General features: G+C 41.0%; 1 protein-coding gene across 1 annotated transcript in view; it reads left to right on the top strand.

The window, feature by feature from the left end:
- Positions 1-25,849, top strand: part of LOC141778672 (semaphorin-7A) — a 46,883-nt gene extending 21,034 nt beyond the window's left edge. The window contains exons 6-14 of the mRNA XM_074653062.1: positions 3,564-3,671; positions 4,054-4,193; positions 5,709-5,887; positions 8,254-8,362; positions 8,595-8,802; positions 21,312-21,427; positions 21,893-22,065; positions 22,529-22,584; positions 23,141-25,849. Of these exons, the coding sequence (XP_074509163.1) occupies positions 3,564-3,671; positions 4,054-4,193; positions 5,709-5,887; positions 8,254-8,362; positions 8,595-8,802; positions 21,312-21,427; positions 21,893-22,065; positions 22,529-22,584; positions 23,141-23,487 (1,436 nt within the window). The 3' untranslated portion in view covers positions 23,488-25,849. The remainder of the gene's footprint in view (positions 1-3,563; positions 3,672-4,053; positions 4,194-5,708; positions 5,888-8,253; positions 8,363-8,594; positions 8,803-21,311; positions 21,428-21,892; positions 22,066-22,528; positions 22,585-23,140) is intronic.

Here is a 25,849-nt window from a genome sequence, read left to right on the forward strand (position 1 = left end):
AAGGGGATTATTAGCAGGATTACAATTTTAAAATAAATTTTAAAATAAAGAGCGATGTAGTAATATTACCATGCACGTATATGCACACATTACAACACAAGTCTCAGACAATTTTTTGCCATTATTTAGTATGTAAAGCTGAAAGGTGAACAACAAAACATCATAGACTGTATATAAGAAATGGACGTAGTCACTGTGACGTCACCCATTGGTTTGTGGACTGACGTTTTTGAAGCCTCGAGTTCGGCATTTTAGCCATTGCCATCTTGGTATTTGGCCATCGCCATGTTGTTTTTTTTGCAAACAGAAGTGATAGTAGAGGGTGGAGCTATACAACCGAATGCTTAATAAGACATTTTCGGGCGACCAAAAGGATTACAATTAACTATCATGAACTGAAAACAAACCATGGGAGCGACCTCTCAATCACAAGGTAGCCATGCCCTAAAGCATACCCTGCTTTATGGTCTATTTGTCTCTAAATGTGACCATAATTTACTAAATGAACATCATGCTGTATTGGAGAAGACTTGAAACTAGTGATTGAGACGATAAGCTCATGTTTACAATGTTTGCTGAGGCAATATATCAAGTGAGATATAAGGTCATTTTCTCATACAACTTCTATACAATCTGACTTATTTTTGCAACCAGAGGAGTCGCCCCCTGCTGGCTATTAGAAAGAATGCAAGTTTAAGGCACTTCAGCATTGGCTTCACTGGTGGCGAACAAGTTGCATTCTGGGTAATGTAGGCGCCGATTTATAAAAAAGGTAAAAAAATGCATAGAATAAAAAAGAGAACATTGGTTTCTTTGTAAACAGTCCATCAAGAGTTAAACAAAGTTAAAGGAGTACAATGGCACATTTTTTGATTCGCAACATCATTTTTTTTTCCCAACTAAAACCGTTTTCTTCAAATAAAGGGCGTATCCATTACACAGCAGCAAATGCTTCATGCAGCAACAGCAGCAGGTTATTGAAATCCCACGCATACTATTGACTTTTCTATCAGTTTGTTTGCAGCCTCGAGGAAATGCCAAACTGTGTGCCACGCATTAAGTTGTGGTTTGCAATGCTCGGGCAACAATTGAGCTAAAAAAAAACACACAGGCAAACAACAAACACAATGCAAAGACGGCACTTCAATCAAGGCTATAGTCTTCTTGCTGTCCAACGAACCCGACCCCCTCTCCTCCCCTGACCACAGGCCTTTAGGGTTGTTTTCCAGCTTTAAAATGACCCACATTTTTACACCGTGCCCCCCCCTCCTCCACCATTTCCTCTCCCTTGGCCTGTGCCAAAAGGGAAAAAGCATGGCACTGACGTACGAGGTCCAAAGACAATGCTCAACTCCTCTAAACAAACACGCACTTGCACCCACTTAGACTGCCGTGGTCGCATCACACATGCACACACTTAATGTGAGCAGCAGACAGAACAACAGGTCTGGCGTTTTTTGCCCTCCCGAGTGCGTGGGATGAAAGTGCCATCTTGGGGTGGTTTTGAGGCATCGTTGTAGGTGCTGAACACAGGAAGACGGACTTAAATCTCGATTAGACTCCACCTTAAACTAACCCCCCCTCCTGCAACCCCAATCCTAACGACAAAATAAAACTGTGGTTAAGGTTACTGATGTTAAGATTAGACAGCATCCTGACTGCCTGAACAGTTTACTCATGATTCACTCCTGAGTACGAAGTAGTTTGATAACCTCCAATCCAGTGGTGGAATGTAACTTGAGTAAAGTATATTTACTCAAGTACTGTAATTAAGTACAATTTTGACACTAATACTTGTACTTTACTTGAGTATTTTGTGCTACTTTCTACTCATACTTCACTACATTTCAGAAGTAAACACCCCCTGCTGGCCATTAGAACGACTGCAAGTTTAAAGGTATCATATTATAGAAAGTGAGATTTCCATGTCTTTTGTTATTATAAAGCAGGTATAGATGCTGTATGAATACTGTGAAAGTATCCACATGCTAAATACGGAGAAACGCACACAGCACTTATTCAGAAACTGTGCCTTTAAACGAGACGTCAGGACTTCCGTTAGGTTGTGATGTCACAACCATACAACCGGTAGATGTGCCACTAAACTCTGTATAGTTGACACAGAGTGAGTCCCCGGCTGCAGTGACGCTGTGAAGTAAGCGGCTGCGCAGATGCGAAAGACCGGGAAACTGACCAATCAGAGCAGAATGGGCTTTTTTCGGTAGGGGATCTTATAGAGACAGGCGCTAAAATGGAGCTTTTCAGACAGAGGCCGAAGAATGTAGGTTTAAGGCACTTTCACATTGGCTTCACGTCTCAGACCCAGAGGTAGCCCACTGCATAACAAACAGTAGAGTGCAAGTTATGCCTTTCTAGCTGTGACAATGCATTTATTTGCATATTTGGTATTGAGATAATCCGAAAGCTACAGAAAGTAATCAAGTTACTTTAATATTGTGATACTTGGATTAGGTTACTGACTAGATTTTTTAACAGGTAATTAGTACTTATATCAGAACACATTTTTAAAGTAACCCTCCCAACCCTGCATATATATATATCTCAGGAAGCTCTGGCCACATTTCAACAGCCACAGACCACTGACTGTCTGCTACATCGTATCAATCATTGTCGTTGCCCATGGCAATCCTTTCAAGAGTTTATTATTTTCTTCTCAGCATCACAGCTCTCCTCAGTTGATTCGCTTTGCCACACAGCGACGGCAAAAAAGGGTGTATCACGCTATACTAATCGCTTGCATTTTTGTTAAAATATGGGTCTGCTAATAAATATATTATGTTTTTCAAGTCCAGCTCAATTGAATTTAATAAAAGACAATTGTTAGGGGTGTAATTCATAAATTTCACAAGGTCACCACATAAGACTTCAGTTCATTGCATCTCTCCACAGGGAACTCTGATGATGTGATATCGAGCAGTGCAGGGTCAGATTAACTAAATAGAGATGTTTCAAATGAAAACGACCTTCCAGTGGTCGCAGCGCATGATGAGGGTCGGACAAATTGTCTGTTTTGCTAATGCAGACGGATTGTTTGTAGAGACACTCAGAAATTAGTCAGAGGTTAGTTTATCGCTGCAGGACGGCGCTCTTCCAGATGGAGATCGATTGTTGAAGCCGACCCCTTTGCTTGAGTCGAGCGGCATTCTAATAACAATCAGTCCTAATTAAGATGTTACTGTTACGATTTAAAATGCCCCCCTCCCCCTCTGCATCGCTATGGAGACGGAGCTCTAAGTGGGGTTATAAGAATATGGTGATTGGGGGCTGCTCATCAGTGCAGTCAGCTATTCTGCCTTGATGTCTTCCTCTGTTGTTTAATTCCGTCTTTGGCCTCCTGAGCCTCCTTTTTCCTCTCTTCACTCCTCCTCTCTGTGTTTAATGTTCTCTCTCTCTCTGTATCCTCCTCTCCTCCAGCTTCACTCAATCCCCTCCTGTGTCACTCCAATCCCCCTCCTCCTCTCGCTCTGAACCTTGTACCCTTTTCTTTTTTTACCCTCAGTTCACCCTCTCTTCTCTCTGTTTTTTTTTCCTCGCTGTCTCAGATGGGAGTTTGTATTCTGCTATGTCGTCGGTGGCAGGTCACGCCGGCTCGATCCGCCGTACGTTTGGCTCCCAGAAACTCCTGAAGACGGAGAACATTTGGCTGCTGAGTGAGTAGGAGGAGGGAAGTCACGCAGAAACCATGCAGGTTTAGACTAATGAATATGGAGATGGTGGGTGGTATTCTCTGTAAATCACCCACTATAATTCCCATGGGAAAAAAAAATAACATGTAGGTGTATTCACTGTCACTGTGTTTATGGTTCAGGTCACATTTTTAACAGCTTTAAAATGCAAACCAGAAAGAAGAGCAGTCTGTTGATTCTCACAATGTCCTCACAAGTATATCACAAGTTTAATATTAGCATTAAAAAAAGGTGATGTAATCATGAAATAAGACATTAGAAAATTATATTGCATGACCCACGAGAAGTCTCGAAGGTGCATTGGAAACAAAGTGACTCAATGGACACATTTCAATCTCATCACCAGATCCGCAGTTTGCCGGCGCAGCCATAATCCCGTCATCAATCAAATACAAGGAGGAGATCTACTTCTTCTTCAGTGAGTTCAACAAGACAGCCAGGGTGGATGAGGAGCCTTACAGGGCCCGCATAGGCCGAATCTGCACGGTAAATATCCCACTTTGTTTGGGAACAAGTGGACAAATCCAGGTCCATACACCCAACCTCCTTCTTCTCTTGTAACTTCTCCATCACATTGCATATATCGGAGTTGTGAGCAGGCAATCAAAGAGTGCTTTACCCTTGTCAGATTGTTTCATTTGAATCATTTTAGAGGCCTGTAGATTTTGTATGAATACTGTGTTTCAAAAGACAACCACTGGTAATAAAATGAACTTGAACACTTCAGAGTTCGAACAAATCCCGAATGTGCAGAGTGAAGATGCAGCACAACACAAGGTGATGTAGTACACTGTCCACTTAACATACAACGCAACATGTTTCCAGTTTTATATTAGTAAATCAGCTCAGAATATTAAATTGTAGGAAAAGTTCTGCACAATTTAGAGCTGCTGCTGCATTGCTTTGGGTCTGAGGAGAAACTTGCAAGCATGTTGCATTTCTTAACACTTTCCAATCAGTGATGTCAAAGCAGGTGTTTCCCAATCAGCCGTCAAATTCCAATCACCTGCTGCCTTGTGTGATTCATGACTTACCTTCTGAATCAATCTTATCCCAGATAGACACAGACATTAAAAGATAAATGATAAGAACAGAAAAGTAAAGTTTTGTGTGATCTATCTTAGGTATTTGTGGAGTTTCTCAGCAGTTCTTGAAATAGTCACGAAATTGAATGTATTGATTCGTGGACGTAGACACAAATGTCACTTTTTTTTCGTGATGGTCAGCACAAAATCAATTTGTATGTTATCCACGCAATTGTGAACCGGAAGGATAAAGAGCGGCAAACCACATAGGGAGTAGATCAGGGTGGATGGGTGGGTCAAAAAACACAGGACTTTCGCCCAGGAGACCGGCGTTCGTGTCCCGTGGAAACTAAAAGTTCAAGTTGATTTATCTGTCACGTAACTTCCGTAATTAAGTTACAACACTTCCAGAGTTATTCTAACCCAAACCGCAATCTTTTATGAAAACAAAGTAGTTTTATTTTGAAAAGACTGGAGCTGAAATTGACACGTGTGTCACGTGTTGCTGGACATTTGTAGGAAAATGCACGAAAAATACGTTGTAGAAAGTTGTGCTGAGCTTCACGAAAAAAAAGTGAAATTCATGTCTATGTACACGAATCAAAGAGATTACATTTTGTGACTATTTCACAAACTGCCGTGAGACTGTGTTGTTTCATCTTGTGCATTAACGTGTTAATTAGTTAGCGTTAGGATTTAAGCTATTAAGCTTAAGATTAAGTTTTTTAACACACATCTTGGAGCAATCTGTGTACTGAATGCTCAGAGAGAAAACAAGCAACATATTGTTTTCCCCAAAATGTCAGGGTATTCCTATATTGGTATTCCTATGAGGTGGGGGAAGGGACTCCTGGAGTTCCGGGTAAGGGGTCAGTGTCACATCTTGGCAGGAGACAAAGTAAAACTCAGAATCAATCTGGCAACCTGGCTGCCCTACTATGACTTTGTTGTCACAGTCCTTTTATGTCATTTCCAGGTGGATGAAGGGGGCATCAAAGCCCTGCTGGCAGACTCATGGACCACCTTCATGAAGGCCCGGATGATGTGCGGTGCAGGAAACACACAGCAGCAGTACAACAACTTGAAGCAGGCGGTGGTGCTAACAGCTCAGGACAAAAGGGCCGGAGTCCTGTATGGCCTGTTTAACAACGCATGGTGAGCTGGTACATTTAAACACTTTGACTACATCCACAGTTTAATTGGCTTCAGGGAAATTACACTGGACATTTTATGTTTTTAATGCTATTTCAGGAATGTGGTGATGTAAAACAAAGAAAGCACAAAGAAGCTTTGTTGTGTTGCATGAAGCTGAAATCATGCTTCTCAGAAGATACTCGTATACGTCTCTGTGAAAAAACACAGAGAACGGAGGTTATTTGATTCAAGTCCTGTCTGGAGGCGGGTTGGAAATGGAGATGAAATCAAAGATACATACAAGAATAAAAGGAACAGCAATGCCAGCTACCCCTGTTCGCTACAGGGACACTCTGGAGAAATATAATTCGTTTCTTGCTTCTGTTTGATTCTTAGGCAATTTACTAACAATGACTTAACATGATTTACGGGTAATGAAGTCCTTCTTTTATCTCATTTAGTTTGCTTTTTGGAATCGTAGTTGTTCAAAAACCTGGAAATCAGCATTTTAGTACTTCTTGTTCCCTCGTCTCAGTCAATGGGTTTTTAACGTAGTTTTTTACGAGTTTAAGATTAAGAGAGATTTTAACATTGTGTTTTACGACATAAGATCCGTTAGTAACAATCCCAATCGTGAATTTTGAAGCTTTTACATGTCTTAAAAAGGCAGTTGCTAAAGAGTGGCTAAATGGGACGTCATCACGCCTAGTCTGCCTTCAGCTTAGTGGTGGTGACGTGAAGTCATGCTACCGTGTGCAGTTTGTTTATAGCCTGATGTTAGCTTTTTACCTCTGGTGATTGCATTCACTCTTCAAAAATCATAAAAGTTGTGATCATTTGTGGAGATTATCTTCCTGAACACAACGTGTAAGTATCATAAACGTTTGTTTGCCACTTATTTTCTGCAATAATCCAAAATCCAATGGAAAAATGACTTTTGTCATGGGAACCCAGTGTGATGTTAACTTCCTGGTTGTTCAAGAAAAAATCATCGACCCTGCAGCAATCCTTTTGTTAAAGTGTTGATGAAAACTCCAGGCAGCCAAACATTTATTGCAATAGCTGCATATATATTCACAGGATAATTGATTGACATTAGAGCACAGTTAGTGACAAAAGTAAATTGGTAGCGACTCGGGCTAATTTTAATATTTTAATATGTGACTGAAGATGAAATCTGATTGTGTACTGCCATAAGACATGTATATGGCCACTATCAGTAACGTCACCCACAAAAAAACAAACTTACTGCCTTTGGACAGTATATATACTTTTAAAATGACATTTTACACAATAGATTTGTGATAATTTAAAGTCAAGCAAAACCCACTTCAGTCATCATTCTTGAATGAGCAAATCTGCAATTGTTTCACTCACACTGAAATTCCTTTTTTATGCAGATTTTGTGTTGTACTGTTGTTCAAGAACAAGAACGCATAATGTGAATACAGTAACCTAATTAGACACAAGTTGAGGATGTATAATTGCACTATTGAGAAATTCAAAGGAGTATATTCCCTTAGTTGTAAAGCACTGTACAGTATAATATGGAGGAGAGCAAACATAACCCAGGGCTCAATATTGATTCTGAAATTCAGAAAAACTGTTTCATCTGTCAGAACATGCAAACAATGCAATGAAACAAACAGACAGCACAATGAAAAAAAAACAAAGCTAAACAATAACACAGTAACTGACACTCATCCACCCACACAGCAGCACACATGCAGACACACAATATACACACCCACCGACTCAAGTTTCTCATTACGTCAGATTTTGAAAAAAAGTGTCTTGTCAGTGTTTAGTTTCCATTTTCTTTGACTGTAAAAGCAGTATAAAGCAGAATAAGAATATTTGTTCTCAAGTCATGTTTCAGTAATATCAGCTGTCATACATCTGATAATATGAGTACAGAACATGTTGTGGTGTCATTTTTGGCAAGGCGTTGCTAAAAATGCCTCTAATTGTTTACCAAACAGACTGTGCGGGGTAGACTGTCAGACCCTGCAGCAGTAAAATACGAGGTTTTCTAAAGGGACTCTGGTGCTCAGACACACTACGCTTCTATCCACAGGGACCACCAAAATCAACACAAAATGAAAGTTTTTCGTAGTAGTTTTAAAAACAAGTTAAATTTAAATTACTTTCTGAGCCTTCTTTTATAAGGAAACAAAGAAAATATATTTAATTTAACTAGTCACACATGTTGGACATATTCAACTGGTGACAAGGGATAGCAAGTAGACATTGGTTCGCTCTAAGGGATCATAGATATTTACCGTTACTGGCCTGTGAAACTCTAGCTGTCTCCCTGCATGTCCCTCATAAGCACTCGCCCTGCTTTTATGGTGGATGTAATTACTCTTCTCTCTACTGTTGTTCAGGGGCAGAACAGTGATCTGTGCCTACTCCATCGAAGATATTGACCAGGCTTTCTCCACATCCAAACTAAAGGGCTACAGCAGTACAATCATCGGCCCTCGCCCTGGGATGGTAAGAAAAAACGACAAGGTTTTTTGTCACACTAATCTCAGAAAAACAGCATTGAGATAAAAAATGTGCAATTGCATGAGTCAGCCTTTATTTCAGAGGCGAAAAGATTGAAGTGCTATTTTTGAAAGGCATGAGTTAATAAAAGAGAAGCAATTTCGAGCTCTTTGTCCAAGGGCGTTTTGTTTACTCCAGAGCCCAGCCTCTGAATCGATTACGTCACTTCTCCTCTCAGTGTGTCCGCAAAAACTCAACAGCGGGAGGTCACAACGACATCAAAAACCTCGGGGTGATCAGATACCACCCAGAAATTGAAGATGTGATCCGGCCTGTCGGTGTGGCTCCACTCGACCTGCCAACAGATGACCAAATCACACACACTGTGGCGGACATTGTCCTGGCGGTCAACGATGAGCACTACAGCGTCCTGTACCTCGGAACAGGTGTGTGTGTGCATGCATATGTGTGTGTGTTAAAGCTCCAGGTGTTTATTATGGAGCAACAGCACCCTCTTTCAACTTGCTTCATTTCAACAATCTCTACTGCCATTAGAAAATAAAAGCAGACCAATCACAGTTCTTGTCATCTTCACGCGGCATCTGTAGCCGCTGAAGTGTAGATACATTTGTGAGCCATGCACGTCAGCTACAGTGTAGCCTATGGTGGCTAAGTGCATAGGCTTTATAGCTATACGTAACCTCTTAACGCTAGCGATGTCCAGATGAAGCTTTTTTACACCCGATCTCAATCAGCGTCATAGTAATATTTAGTTAGTAATATCTGCCGATACCAAGTCCCAATCTAGAACATCTATTTTCCTAGATAATACAGCTACACAGTGCAAACTGTAATCTTTTATGCCTCGTTGGTGTCTCGAGGGAATTCCTCTCTCCCTTCAAAAGTCTCCTCCAGTGTTTGTTGCTTTGGTGTAGCCGAATGACCTGTATTCCACTGAGTGTTTAATTTCGTCGTCTAAAATAAATCACTCTTATTGGCTTTTTGCTCAGGGTGCTTTTGTTGCACTTGCAGTGGCGTCGTGAGTGTGGTTGTCGTCGGCCCTCCACCTCTGTCTTTCTGTGCTGTCCGCGGCGAAACACCGTGCACTATAGATGACAGCTAAAATGCTCTCACATTGAGCTGAAGTGTACAATTAGGTACATAACAGTCTCATACTGCGTTTTGCTGTCACTTATGTTTTTTTTGCCTGTTACACACCGAGCTCAGTGGAGTGGAGGAGAGATGGACAGCGTTGCGTGCATGAAAGCTTTGTGAGCAAAAACACCTATGTGACAGCCGACATAAAACGAAGGATAGGATCGGGCTCATTATAGCCCCATATGTACCGATCAGTTAAAAAATGCCTTGATCGGCCCTGATACAGATCTTAGAGATCGGATCGCCAACGCACAACTATAAATCGGCCTTCACTCACTCTAATCATTACCTGAATCACAACTCTAACCTGAAACTCAGGTGTTGGAAGGGTCCATGTTAAAGATACATTAATCAGGCAGAGGAACTCCAAAACAAGCAGACAGACATATAGCCAGAATATATTATTGCTTTAAAAAGTATCTCCAGCTGATCTCTTAACAAACAATAGCCTAATAACACATCCAGTAGACATATTTGTATTTTTTTGTCTTCTTTTTGCTCTGATTTGGTCTCCACCAAAAAAATGGTCTAAAACAATGGTCATGAAATATGTAGAAGAAGGTCTGCACACTGTAGCTCACTTTAAGTGGAATTTATTGGCACTTCTTGGCTACTGACATAGTGAGGATGTACCTCAAACATGTATAGGAACAGGAATCTACACACATGAGCCCATGGATGTAAAACGAGGGAGGAACAACATCTATAACTGGAGTCAGTGTACACATAATTAGCACAATTCACACAAAATCACTATATAACTTCACAGTATGCATATACAAACCATAGAAAATGGCCATAATATCATGTAGAAAAGATCACAATATCTCTCACAGTGAATAGTCCAGTTCAACCTAGGCAAAGCATCCATATCACAATATTTATCACATAATTTGATCACATGAAATATATACAAAGTCATATTACATAAAAACACTGGTCCCCAAGGTCTGTGTGAACAAAAAAATCTGGCGCTTTACATCCTCAGCAAGTCGCTTTGTCATCGTGCTCTCTGGTGCTGAGCAGGTCATGTACAGCTGGTTTATCAGAGCATTTTTGCTGAAAGCAGCTGCCGGCTGCTGCTGGAAATGGGACAGAAGTGGTGAAATGAAAAGATATGATTGCCTGACTAAGGTTGTACAGCAGGACCTTTTTGTATATTTATTATCTCGTTCATGTCTCTGCACCTGCTTTGTTTCTGTTGGTTGGATGGTTATTATGGCAATAAGAGTGAATAGAGATGGGGGGAAATCCTGTTCTCAGCAACAATTGAAATACACTTCAGCTTTTGTTCTTATAAATCAGGGCAAATGAGGGTAACACTTCATTTTACAAGTCCACAAATGTCATGGTAATTAGGTGATAAGTAGCAGGTAACCTGTTTTAAATTTATTTGGAATTACTGCCAAAGTACCCCAAATTACTTTATTATAAACATTATGTAATAATTATATGATAAAATAGCATATACTCATTGAAATAGGGCTCTTAGGCTTGAGAAGCGACTGTGCGCTGCTCTTCATCGGAGGTGGAAAACCAAAACTGATAGAAGACACTTCTGATGAGGCACAAATCTCACCATTGTGTGACTTATTGTCCACACAAATGTAACCTGGTAGCTAATGTAATGGTTCAGGGAGTTTTTTAAGAAATTTCAAAAAAGTTATTCGATAATAATTATCTATTTACCAGCAGGCATGGAAATAAATCCTATCAATTAACTTTGTATTCTTTTCCTGGAAATGTATTAAATGAATTACCAGCTATTTATTACTGCTTATTGGGAAATAATTAAATAAAATAATATTTATAATAGATATAAAATAATAATAATAAAAGTCCAGAGTCAAGTCCCAAGTCAAGACAGCCAAACAAAGTAATTTTCGATACATTTTAAGGTAAATATTGGGGTAATTTTGTAGTAATTCCAAAGAAATTTCAAATAGGTTACTTGCTAATTATCCCCTAATTACCCTATGCAATTTGTGGACATGTAAAATGAAGTCTTACCCAAGTGAGTCCTACAATCCAAGGTTCTACCAGTTCAGCAGCACAACACTGCGGGCAAGCAAGATAAAAAATTATAAAAAAAACAAACATCACAGATATTTAATTAATGCAAAACAATAAAATGTACAGCTGAAAGATGTGCTTGAATTCTTACTTTAAGCACTAAATAATAGAAAGTGTGGAAAATGTACACTAAGTCAAATCAATTCTGTTCAAAATCTATTCAGACGATTGCTGGCCTTCACACGACTGTTTCTATTTGATCAAAGCAGCAATGCTGAGGCGCTGCTGTTGCCCATAGCAGTTACTCACAAAATTGCCTTGTGCCTCAGGGAGATTACTATGGCAACCATCACAAGTCATATGTTCATGCGTGCATGAATGTCTCACCACGCTGAAGTTCACCAAAAAGATGAGCAAGTGTCATCTTTCCGAGCACAATTTCTCCTGCAGTGGATGTGTGCTTGTCATTCATCAGGCAGTTCTGGGTTGGTTCTAATAATATCTCACAAAAAAACAACGTAGTGTGAAAAAAAGACAGAATGGCCTCTCGCTGTGGGCTTTACTAACTGTGTCAGTAATAGGAAGGAGAGGATGGAGAGCTATGAAGAGCCGAGGGTCTCTGTGGTGGCCTAAAAAGAAACTAGAGCAGTTTGAGTCGCACTGAGGCCGGAGGAACAGGTTGCACTGGAGATCTGCTGTTCCATACTTGCTCATTATTCCCTGCTATTTGTTCAATTTTCAAGAGCAGTCATGTGAAAGAACATGTGTTGTTGGCCATCACTCCTGAATATTTCTGCTCTTGTGATTCGGGAAAAGGAACGTCTTGGACTCCTCTGATCTTTTCTGAATTCCGGTTTGATCGTATTCCTTTTTTCTCCCGTTCAATATTGCATCACCTTCACGTCGGGGCACCAGCTATTAATATTCACAGGACTTGTAACAAGTCACGCTCATCAGTCTGCATAATTAATTCCAAACATGCCCCTTGTATCTCTACAAATGACGGAGAGAAGCTCCCTCCTTGACATAATCCAATCTTTAGTGAGTGGAGCACACAGACAGACAGCTCTTCCTGATGGATAGTTGCATTAGAGCAGTGTAAACCAATCAGAGGAGGAGAAGCGGCGAGCCAGGGTCCACCTCTGGGCCCCGTGACAGTGAAATCGAAGCACATGCATTTTGGGAAGCCCTGGGACATTACTCTTCCCTGGTGATGGAAATTCCAATAAACATCCTTCACAAAGACGAGCTCAGAGACACAAACCGCACCGTTCATCTTTGTGCAAGAGAAAGCAATGGCTGATATTAGTGTGGTAGCCTGGAGGGCAAATATAGAGTGTTCAAACGATAAATATCTACAAAGGGGGTGAGATCACCCTCAATGAGGCTCCCTCTGTTGAAGACCATTAAAGCATGAATTCAATTAATCTGTTTAGTGTGCTTTAAATGAACTGTGGTGGCACATCGCGTACACCTTAAAAGTTGGGTGGATGTCTGCTTCCACACTGGTATTTGTTTGTGGTGAGAACCCAAAGCAGACCAGCTGGTCACATGCATAAATCCAAAAGCTAAAACAAATATAATTACTTGGTTTGTGTGCTGATGATAGCAGCCATTTTCTTCATCATGTCCATCCTCTTGATTCTATTTGCCCAAGCTCCTGTTGCTGCTCCGGGAGTTGGACCTAATTTTATTTTTTGGTGCTCATACTTCTCATTCGTCTTTAATTCAAAGAGGACCTATCACGCTTATTTTCAGGTTCATACTTGTATTTTGGGTTTCTACTAGAACATGTTTACATACTTTAATGTTCAAAAATTATTTACTTTTCTCATAATCAGCTGTGCTTTAGCACCTCTTTTCACCCTTTGTCTGAAACACTCAGCTCCCGCCCGCCCTCTCGGTTAAACCCAGTCTGCTCTGATTGGTCACCTGGCCCACTGTTGTGATTGGTCAATTGAACCAAACTCTTTGGACTCCACTTCAGCTCCGTTCTAACTAACTTTGTTTGAGGGCGTGCCAAACTAGCTGCTAGGCAAAATGTGTTACTTGGTGACATCACCATGTCACAGAAGAAAAAGGTGGGACTTCAAGCAAGGCGTTTCAGGCAGTTCAGGAGCAGTGGGTCTGTGAGGGAGAGTAACTCCCTTTGGTGTGGACTTTGGGCTTTGGAACTTTGCAGAGCTTTTACATGCACAAACAGCTATATAAGACACTAAAGGAAAGAGAAAAGCACAAAAGCATAATAGGTCCTCTTTAGAGAGATCACAAAGTTGAAACTGTAAAGCAAGAGACAAATCAATTGTGAGATTAACATAGATAGATAATCCTTTGTTTAAACAGGTAATCTCATTGAGATCAATAACTCCTTTTCAAGAGAGACCTGTGCGTAAGTGCAAACATGCACAGTATAAAAGACACCGAAATTACAAAGAACACTCTTTTGTGCATCTCTGTGTTTTTGTGCATGTTTTTTCTCTAAATTTGTATCATTTTCACTACATATTCAGCTGATCACAGCAAACACTCCTCAGCCATTCAACACTTACAGTAGGCTCAAGTAGAATGACTAGACTGTGGGTGCCATGCTCAAGGGCACCTTGATGTCGGCTGTTATAAAAGTAGAGAACATTACTCATCTAATTTCCCCACGCATTTTGTGTATTCCAGTCACAGTCGTCTGGCGAAGTGAAGAGGATATTTGGAGGCTAAAGGAATTCACTTTAAAATGTTGACCTAGAACAAACTGACAGGGCGGTGCCATGCAGAGTCCTAATTAGCTAAATAGCTACCGTATACTCTGTGTTTTAAACCCTTTCTAACTAGTCTCGTGGGACTCCCACTGGAAGATGCAGGCTGACAGAACGCTGCAGGATTTGACACAGTTAATTCTTCTGTCTCTTGATCACCAGACAGCAGATAATTCAGCAGAATTATGCATGTAATAACCAGCTACTCCAATATATGTCAGCTTGAAAACACGACAGACAATGATATTCACCGTGAGCATTTTGCAAAAACTACTTTCCCATAACAGACTTAACGTGGTGCAGTGGTTTAGTTCATTTGAAGTCAAACCTGACATAAAGTTGTAGTTCTTTGATTATTGAAATGATTATGACCTGATTTAGATTGACACCACTCAAGAGGAACTCTGATATTTCATTGCATCTTGGTTGTGGTGATATGTCTTTTCTCTGATACATCCTGGGATGGGGTTTGATGTCCCAGTTAATGGTTGGTATTTTAAGTCTTTTCCTGTGGGTGTCCTCAGTTTCATTGGAGTCCCTTTTGGTCAGAAGTGACTTAAATCCAGCTGATATGTGCAGCCATAGATTCAGCTGGAAGAGACAGCACTGTGTTTAACATTGAAGTCAAGTCAGGGGCAGTTCAAGACCTGGTCCAAAGGCAGTTTAGACTTATCCAAGGTCCGAGACAAATTGATTCCTTTTTATAGTAACTGTTTGGTCACTAGGAGAGACACTGAGTAACTCTATCACCAGAGAGAACACTGACACTGGACAATTCAATGAAACCCTGGAAAATGTTCAATGACATTCTTTTTTTTACGTCCAATGCCTACATTTTGTATAGAATTGCTATTTACAATATCTGCACATCACAACGTGGGCAAGGTTAGGGAAAGATCGTTGTTATGGCAACAGTATGGTGAAGGTTATGGTTAAAGAAGCTAAAGTGGGATGTGCTATACATCAAGCCCATCAGGAAGAGTGACATGCTTTGAAGCCAATTTTCGTTACAACTTCCGGGTCTGTCATGTGATGCCACTGGGCCCAGAAATACGTTTTGGGCTTACATTGGAAAAGAAATATCTGTAAATCAGTGGCTACGTTTTTTGAGCACTTAACTTAAATAGCCCTAATTTAATTAGGTACTAAAAGTTGTAAAATATTACTTGCAAAATTGTGTTTGAAATTGATGCACATCATATGTGTAATTCATGGCGCAATTCAAACGGGATCAAAACAATATTTTTTTCCGAAATATGGTCCCATGGTGGTCCACTGGAAGGGACGGGACTTCGGCTCTCTATGGACCCCATGGATGCGGAAGATTGGCAGAAGAGCCGGGTAATTTTATCACTCGGCAGTTGAGCAATTTCGGCTTCATGTGCCACTGAGCAACTCTCTTAGGAATGAACAAGAGCCAGCCTCCAATATTGTATCCAGTTATCCTCATACTTCCATGGTATACGTCCATCCACCACACCAAAGTCTTCACCCTTACATTCCTCTTTGCTGCATTAATGACACACTACATCATACGTTCTACGTTGGGCTTAAAATGTGCAATGCAGATCCGTCCAACATGAACCTCATTCCTAGGATAGTAGGCTGTACAGAGAATGGTGGACCCATGAGTAAAGAGTTGCAAAAAATGCTAATCAAACCATCTAAATGGTCAAACCAAAACCATTTGCATCAAAATCTTTCACTACTGCCTATTCGTGTCACCTCCGGTCTTACTAGTGAGATAATATTAATAACTAGTTGATAGTCAAACAAAAACATCATGGAAAGGCAAATAAAACTAATAATTGCATTGACGTCTGATGCCTCATTCTGTGGTGTTTGGCTTGTGGAAGAAGAAAAAGAAAATTCACCTAAATGGGTGAAATCGCTGATTTGCCGCAAGTCTGTTGGCACGGCTGACAAGTGCCAGCTGGAGCCAACAGTGCTGCACACAATGCGAAATCTACACCCAGCCTCTGAATTTCAATGTGTGTGTGTTGTGTCAGGACCCTAAAGAGCAGCAAAGGAGGTATAACAGGCTGTAGACCTCACTTAGTCTCTGAGGCTGCCGACTGTTAAAAATGGAACAAAGGAGCAGGCAGTAGTGTACGATTTCTTTCCCTTCAGTAACTCAGTGACAGATTGACCACCAGAAGAAGTCAAGCTGCTTGGACTTTTTCAGACATGGAGGCGATACAACAGAAAGATCCCCTCAGGGATGGAGGAAATGTCAGAGCCATACACTTGTTTCAAGTTGACTTTATGTTTGAGATCAGAAGCCATTTTCTTTTCACACATTGTGACATTCAAGGTGGCAGTAGCTTCAAGGCTAGAGAGGCCGATCAAAGGTGGGAAAAATATGAGTTTGGGAAGTGAGTGACTGTAATTCAGTGTTTATGTGTAGAGGTTGCACCTTGGAGAGAAGGGAAACAGACCTTGTTAACAAAAGGTGAGTTTGAATCATAAGGCCAGCTGGAAAAATGAATATATAGCTTAATAAGTGTGTGCAACTGTATAGATGTAAAAAGGTACAAGGGAAGGTGTTTACTGTAAAAGAATATGTGCGCTCAGCAAACTCTCCCTGGATAAATAAAACCAAAAAACTGATTCTCTCAGCAGATGCTGCAGGAGTTCAGCATTGTCACCCCTTTCCCCTCAGAATGTCTTGTTGCTATCTTTGTACTGATACACTGTTTTGATAAAAAGAGCTGAAAATAGCTGAAGACAGGATTAAAGAGTTATATGAGAATAAACTGGATAAAATGAGGAATGGTATCTTTGACTACAGAGAGAAAAAAAAAAACATTTGAAGTTTATGAAAAAGAGACGAGACAGTTTCAGGACAAAAGAAGTCTAAGTGACAGCAAGAACCTGCCTGTCTAATTACAAATGTGAAAGTGCCTCATGCAGGGAGCACGCAGGAAATGAAGATGTAAGATAAAGAGGCATCACTGTAATCACATTTTCACAGCGGGGAAGTAAAATATTCTTAGGCGTGACAAAAGACTACAGAAGTTAGAACGTCTTTCTGCAGGGAGCCTTTAAATCTGTCAAGTCATTATTTAGAGAGGGAGGAGGCAATGAGTTAGGGAATGCAAATAGTAAGGGTAGAAGAACATTTTCATTGGCTTTCAGTCCAATGAAATATCCCCACTCTCAGCACCAGAAAGGTACTAAGCAATAAAGAAAATATTGAGCAGAGCACAAGACTGTGAACAGCCTGCGAGAGTGATGCTGCACTTAGCTGTCTGGTAGTGTATTAGCCTATTGCACAAAACAGAGTGATGGCTCAGAGCTATACTAATGATTACTCCATTTTCAAAAAACTCAAGCTGCATGCAAGACAGCAGTATTGTCCAAAATCCAGCAGGCCTGTGAGTCTGCTCGAAACGATTTGTTCGGAAAACAGAAGACCCCAGACTTCATTTGAAAGTTGGATCAAATATTCACACAGAAGTGGTGCCTTATGTTCATTTGCAAACACAAGCACAAGTTCTGAAAGCAGCTATGCTATTGCTTCAGCCAGTAACCATCGGCTATCGGTCTGATGACAGATAAGCCTCTAGAGTCAAGGGGCTATATTTCTGGGGTTCCGGTGTGCCGATATCCGGGCCAAGACTTCCTTTTCCACACGCTGCAATGCTGCAATGCAACAAACACAAGGCTTTCATCCACGAGACCGCTGTTCATGTCCCGTGCGTTACGTTTTACTTTAACTTCAGTCAGTTGTTCGTGGTATCCCATGTTCACAACGTCAAGTCACGTTTTCGCCCAGTCTCACAGTAATAGACCCGCTTGTCCACCGGAAGAAAGTGTGTCAGTATCACGTTTTGTGTCGCCGAGACATGCATGAAGGTGCAGTATTTTATAGTGACAGTAGATAGTAGATACTAGACAGTAGACTGTAGACATATGCTAGTGGTTGTCACATGTTGTGTTGTGATGGAAGTCTAACTTCAGAGCTAGTTATCTAGCATATTAAATGAGAAAGATCACTTATGGTGGGCCGGTGGGGAGGTTGATGGGTCCAACAAACACAGGACTTTCAACCGGGAGACCCGTGTTTGAGATCGGTATTTTGTTTTGCAAGTTACGTTTGTCATGTGTTTTCCGTACTGACATCACATTGTTTTTGTACGTGTTTTACTTAGTTAACATACTTGTTTTAAGCCCAACCATGACCTTTTCCCTTAACCTAACTAAGTGGTTTTGTTGCCTAATCCTAAATGAATGGCTTTGTTGCCCCCTGCTGGTACTGTACATTAATACGGGCGTAGAATATTCATGTCTCTGCGAGACAAAACATGACACTGACACGCTGTCCTCTGGTGGACAGGCGGGTCTGTTACATGATTTGCCATGATATTGGGTTGGTAAAAACATAGTAGTTTTAAGCCCAACCATGTTGTTTTATCCAAAACCTAACTACGTTTTTCTGTTGCCTAATCCTAAATAAGTTATTTTGTTATGTTTACTGCGAGTGAAAAGTGATGCTGATGATGAGAAGGTGTTGGATTACTTGCATTCAACCAAAGCCTGCTCGAACGTGATTGGTCAATACTACTGGGACTACAAACGGAAACCAGAACGCTTCCGATACCTAAATCTTATCCCGTTGCCTATACAGCATGTGAATACAGATTTTTAGAGACTAAGACTTGATGAAATCAACAAACTTGTTCCTTTTTCCCTTGTATTAGGCGCAGAAACAGAAGAGTAGGCACAGGTGATTGCATGAATATTCAAATTAGCTAAGATAAAAGGGCACTGCAGTTTGGTAACTATTTTTTCTGTTCATGCTAATAGAGTTGTGAATTTGTCAGAGGCTCAGAGCTGCTTCCATAAGTATTATTCAAAAAACTTCTAATAATCATTAGCATGATATAAGAAATACATGGAAATCAAATGTGTGTGTTCATGGGCTGCTGTCCCTCTGCAATGATTTGTGTGCCTATTTGAAATTACTGAGTATCCATCCTCCCTCTATCAGCAGTGAAGAACCTACTGCCCTCGCTGATCACACACCTTTGTGAAGCAGGTGTCTCCTTTATGTCAGCCACAGAAACTGAATAGAATTGATGCAGGAGACATGCTCCCACAGCAAATTATCCACACAATGTCCAATTAGTGAGAAATCTTGTTTATATTCACAAACCGGCTCAGGGAATGTGACAAGGAGTGACTCAATGCAAGAGATTAATTAAAAACAAACATAGGTTCTCAAATCAACCATGATGTGTGTAGATTAGCAATAAAGCAGAGCATGGATGTGTGGTTAATGTGCTATGGAGTTGTTGACGGTGCAAACCAAAATAAAGCAACGCAGGGTGGATGTTAGCTGAAGGAAGGGAGAGACAGAGTGAACATATGATGCCCCATGGGGCAGCTTTTATACAGCGTTAGAGGCCAGGTGAGCTTAATCAGCTGACGAGCCTCCCAGTGTCTCCTGTCCACAGAGTTTTGTGTGCTTGTACAGTTTTTTATGTCTGCATAAATTTTAGTGTCGTCACTTTATTGAAGGTGTTTTATTGTAACAATTTCGGACAAATCTGTTGTGTTTCTCTGCAAAACTTTGAATGAAAAATTATGTAAATTTACTGTTTATTCTGCCAGTCATTTGACTGTTGTTTTTACCTTTTTTTTCCCGCTGGAATACTACCTGGCCCCGAGGTCCGCTGGGTGGTAATTTGATTAAACATTAATCAATTTAGAATTGAGCAACATGTAAGCACGGAACTGTGATAATGAGGGTCTTGAGGCTAGATTTTGACACGGCCTCAGTAAAGCGTGACTCACCTTAAGGCTTTCATCATGTCAGTTGATATGCTCTAGTGGTGCATACTGTATTCTGACACATATTTTTATTAAACTAGCACAGACTTGACATGGTCTGGCGCTTTCGAGGCCCCTGGAGCTCTGGGGCCCCAGGTTAGTTGCTCGCTTGGCCAGGTTTGCAATACAGACTTCATATCTCAACCTGTTCTCACTTCCATGCTGCCAATTGGACAGTGCCCCTTGGCATCCGAAACCAACCCATGGAGGCACCCTTTAGCAACAGTATGTGACAAACCGGGCTTTCACCTAACTCCAAAGTAAACCCAACCGTGCTTTTCAAGTGACCTAGTATTAATAGCGTGAGAGTGCATTTAGGGAAAGTGGGAGGAGTGGATATCGTCTATCCCGTGAGTCACGTGAGTCATTAGTCAGTGAAATTAACGTCAACCACGACCGTTTCCTAACCCTAACTAAATGGTTGTGTTGCCTAAACCTAACTTCCTGTGAAAACGGTTTATTTTGAAAACGGTTTAAGTTTATTTTGAAAGGACACTATGCATGTAACGAGCGTATATTGACAAGCCGTCCCTGGTCCATCCAAAAGTGTGAGAAATCACGTTTTCCAACAGTTTGTTATGTCAAATCACTCATCTACTGCTGTGATGGAAAACATCACAGCCGAAGGCAAGACTAAAAGTTTTTGGACATTGAATGCTCCATTGTTCCAGTCCGGAAAGAAACTTGGCGTTGAAGTTCTTTGATTGATCCAAAATTGACCCAGGGGTCTACAGAGCTCAACCTTTTAACCTCGCCTTGCCATGAGCAGCCTGAGTAACAGATTTCTTCTATTGTATTACTGTACTCAGTACTTTTTTATGGTTTTGGCTCAATCCAAGGTTGAGGTTAAATAAGTGCTGTTACACTATTTCTCTTTCCAGCGCAGCTCCACCTTCACAAATGCCTGTTCAAAAAATCTCTAAAACTCTAGTCTGCCATTTTGCCTTTGGCCCTCCAGCCTACTGTACCGTAAGAATGGAAGCTGTCCAAGTCCAAATCCACGTATTTATAAAATACTTTGGATAGCACAACAAGGGCTGCAACTGAGGAAAAAAAACACACAATGCACAAAATTCTACATGACACCGGGGATGTCTTTATCTATATCTGTGCACTTGCAGATGAGTTCAGAAGACTACAGGCCTGCGATCCATCCCTCCACTCCATTAACAATGTCGTCCTCTTCTTTATTTCCACAGACCAAGGCAAAGTTCTCAAAGTTCTTCACACCAGTGAGGGAGTCTTCATCATATCTCAGTACTCTCTGTTTCACAATGAGGGCCCTGTTCTAAACATGGCCATCGACTCCCAAAAGGTATGAGGAATAATGGTACACTGTGTGCTAGGGGGTGATTTCAGTTGTTTCCCCATAATTTAAATGAAATGTGATTTATAATTTTTTGCGTTTATTCAGAATGTATTGCTCTCATTAACAGTAAACTTGCCAGATAGTCGCTACATAATCTACTCTGCTTAATTTGAATTTAAACTAAATTAAGTGGATTTTTAAAATATTTCATTTGACATTTCTTGCTGAGTAAAAAGTTTCTCATGATAAATAACTGCCTATTTATTTATTGGGTGAGGCTGTTTAACCCTCCATGTGGGATTATACTAGCCTCTAGAAAATATGAAATGTCTTCCAAGCATGTCATATGTATAGAAATCCTCGCTTTGGGTTTTACTGTCATAAAAGTTAGCAGTTTTGAATAATACACTGCACAACACTGGTTGATTTATTCCAGTAATACCAGTGTCTATTTCATATTTTCCTCCTTAGGGACACCTCTATGTCGGTACAGCGATGGAGGTCCAGCGACTGCCGCTGGCTGACTGCAGTCGCTATGGCGACACATGCAGGGAGTGCATCCTTTCCCGGGATCCGTACTGCGGCTGGGACAGAGCCAGGAGGAAGTGCATCCCCATCCCGCCTGGATACAACGTCACCACTGGGTATGATAAGATATGATGTCAGTGCTGCAGAGCTATTGTCTCTCAGTCTCTCTCAGAATCAGATATAAAGCAGAAGCCTGCAATTAAAGAAATACCGCCTCATGTTCTGACTGACAATCGTCGGCCGTGAGGTGATGAAACTTGCTTTAACTATCAAGAAATTGCAGTTCAAAGAAAAAACAAAGATCACCAAAAAATGCATGCTGAACTAACACTGTGTTTCACTTGGTTGGCAAATCGCTTTGGATTTAACAGACCTTGTGCATTTCCAATTTTAAGATACAATATAAAAAATAATCATGTGGTGTAATAAGCCTCTAACTCCTTTCCCCCCGACATTGTTGAATGATTTGTCTCTGCATGTTTTAATTTGCGAGCAACGGTAGGTTGATGTGGAGGCTCATAAGCCATTTGTGAAACTATTTAATACTGCTAATTTGTCCCCTCTATTATTTTCCAACAGGACGCTCGTTCAGAATCTGGACCATTCAAACTCTTCGGTTTGTGAGGAAGCTGCTGGTGAGCCCTTATCTGCTCTCTCCCACTCTCTCTGTGTATCTTAATTAAACCAAAATAGGAACCTTTCTGAGCAGCTTCACTAAAAAGATGATTATCATATAATTGAGTCCAAAAACCCGCAGGGGGAGATTTTTTGTCCTGCCCTGTTTTAAACCTCAAAACCCAGATATAACCTCGACTAATCATGACAATTACTCCCCCCTGTAGGGACGCCTATCTCCTTAAGTGATCTGATTCTAACATTGCATTTGTTTCCAGTTGATTCAGTGATGCCACATGTCCTGCCTGTGGATTCAGTGACACATTCAGATCTATTTCCCCAGAAAATAAGACTTAAAGACAATGAGAAGCAATGTGTTTTTAATCTTTAACTGATATCTTGGAGCAAAGGAATCATAAAAAGCACTATAAAGTTTCACACAATAAGCTTTATCATCTTTACTCACTTAATATTTAGTTTTCACTGAATAACACAAATGACAAAAGTAATCAACATTTGCATATTAAAGGATTAATTTCGCCATAAAAAAAAATATTAATTTCTTTGTCCCTACAGCTCTGAAGCAGCGTCGCACTTCTCCCAGAGAAGTATTCGTGCAGTCCAACACCTCCATCTTTCTCCCTTGCCCTGTGCGCTCCTTCCACGCCACCTACCGCTGGGAGAAAGACAACTGTGGCAAGAAGTATCCCTGCCTGTTCTCCGGGGACTTCTGCGTCCTGGGGCCGGCTGTTGACACGCCACTGAGGGACGGCGTCTTCCGCTGCATGGCCACCGAGGACGGATTCAAGGTGGAGGTTATCTCCTTCAGGCTGGTGAACGACGGCAGGCTCCTGGCCGCCTCCCTGGTCTCCACCTTGGGGCCGTCGCTCCTCCTCGCCATGGCTACCCTGTGGCTCCATTAACTGCAGCTACCGCTAATGCTAACCCCTCATCCTTACTGGCTCCCAATGACAGGAAAGACAAGGGGCCTCTGTTAGGAGGTTAGGTTCGCAGAGCATTGTAGTATGGTTGGGTTGAATGGTGAAAAGTCACCTTTTTTCCAGATCGATTTTTAGAGAAAGAGTCCCAAAAATGTGAATGAAGGATTCAATTCTTTATTTTTTTGCGTAAAGCGACATATCTGCAGCTGTCTTAATAAGATCAGAACTTCATTCTAAAGTGACTTGGAGTTACTGTCCATGAATTGACATGTCTTGTGAGTTTGATCAACCATAATTAGGTGCTTTGCGAACCTTTCCTCTCTGACTTAAAACATATCGTATGAGTTGGGCAAAAAACACCAATACCAGGCCAATTCTTTTTACCATTTCTCTACTTATTTTCAAATTGACTTGACTGTGCTTCTTTGTGAATATATAAACCTTTAATACCGCTCTTACATCTAATCATTCATCTTGTTAAACCTCATTGGTATAGCTCATTAGTACTTAGAAAAATGTCTGGTATTGAGATTTAAAAAGCCTTAACACTTCTGGGACATAAACTCCTAAGCACAATTTTGCAGTTGAGGCAGAATACTGCAGCCTCGGTCGGACTTTGGCAACAGTCCAGCAACATCGCTGGGAGGAAGTGTCAGCTTTTTGACAGGAAGTAGGCGAATGGGCAAGAGCTCATTCTCGAACATCACTGTGTCTCAGCACCTCCTCCTCAGACGAGGCAGTTTCTTGCATCTTTTTATCAGATGTTATCAGACATCGTTATTACGCCTTGTTCACAGCTTTGTCCGTTGTTTTTTTTGTTATCTTTTTACACGCCATCGTCTTTCCTCCACCTCCCCAGAGCATCAGAAACAAAACACTCGTTCTTAACAGGATGTGAAAACCACAACATTGCCTACAGCTCCTTTGGGAAAAAAAGTAGCTTAATATTAGCACTACGGAACGAAGAGTCTTAAACATGAAACCATTAAATAATTAAACAAAACTATCAATCAACATGAAAGTTTCAAATCTAGATATTTTCTGTTTGGTCATTTATTGTGGAGAGACGGTGGTTGCAAGTTTTGTGAAACAGCAGTTGAAGTTTTTGCTAATTCTGAGTCCCGAGCGTCCATCAGTTTTTAGGAAACAGAGCGGAGAGAGACATAGAGGATACCAATCTGCTGCAAATTACATCCAATTTGTGTCAACCCGACAATGCGTAAAGATGTGAACAAGGTGTTGCGCTATAGCAATTTCAATAAACACACACTTACATTATCATGAGGGCAGATGAAGCTAAATGGAACTGCATATTAGGCTTGCATTTTATAGTTTGCTTGGAGAAAAAAAAAAAAGGCTTGTACTTATATTCGTAAAGTGTGTTCTGTATTTTATTGCTCTGCAGATGCTGATTTCTACCGTCGCTGCCTACGTATGTGACACTTTGTCTTGATTGTTTGGGTTTTTATGCCATAGTTAGAACGTGATATGTAACCATTGACTGCTTTGCCTCTTTCCCCAGGTACATCAGTGCTAATAGACAAGAAAATGGTTATTTTTTTGTTATACTTGTACCCTATGCTGTGAAACGAAAAGGCTCGACAGATTCCAACAAGATGCTTCACTGATGTGCAGCAGCAACCACAACCGGCGACGAGAGCTTGGCTTTAGCATCATCCTTTTAATAACATAAACTTTACTGAGACCAAGAAGGTAGCTGAATGTAAAAAAATAAATAAGAGTTGTGAATGTAGCTGGAGTTCAACAGCACTGAAATGCCAAAAAACTAATGCCAAACCTTCTGAATACTGATCAGCTGACTGAAGAAGCAGGCTTGTGCAGTGATGAATTATGCAGCGGATTAGCATGTTCTCTAGAGCTTTGAGAATTATCATTCAGTAGTGTTACATAAATCTGGCCCTGCCGAGCCTTCCACAGTGGCAGAGATGTCATTAATAGCCAATTAGACAATAGAGCCGGCTCGTCATGCACCGTATTAAAGAATTTATTTTACAACCGTCAGGGATACGAGCGGCGAGCATGTTCTCAGCTGTGAAAATCTCGAGTGAGTGTTGTGTTTCTCGCTCAGCTTGGTTGTGTGTTGCTGCTCGGGGGATCTGCTTGCTTTCTGCATTGCACTGACGCGGGCTACTGACTGTGCCAAGAAAAGAAAAAAGATGAAAAAAACAAAGATATGTTGAGCCACTTCATCCTCCCAGCGCTTCTTCTTATCTTCATTTTTTCAAAAATCCCTTGCTGTTTACCTGGCGTAATATTTTCTCATAGCGCGTGTATAACATCGGTCTTCCCCACAACCAGTCTCACAAACACAAACCTACTGCAG

This window comes from Sebastes fasciatus, chromosome 12 (genome assembly GCF_043250625.1).
Source record: "Sebastes fasciatus isolate fSebFas1 chromosome 12, fSebFas1.pri, whole genome shotgun sequence".
NCBI lineage: Eukaryota > Metazoa > Chordata > Actinopteri > Perciformes > Sebastidae > Sebastes > Sebastes fasciatus.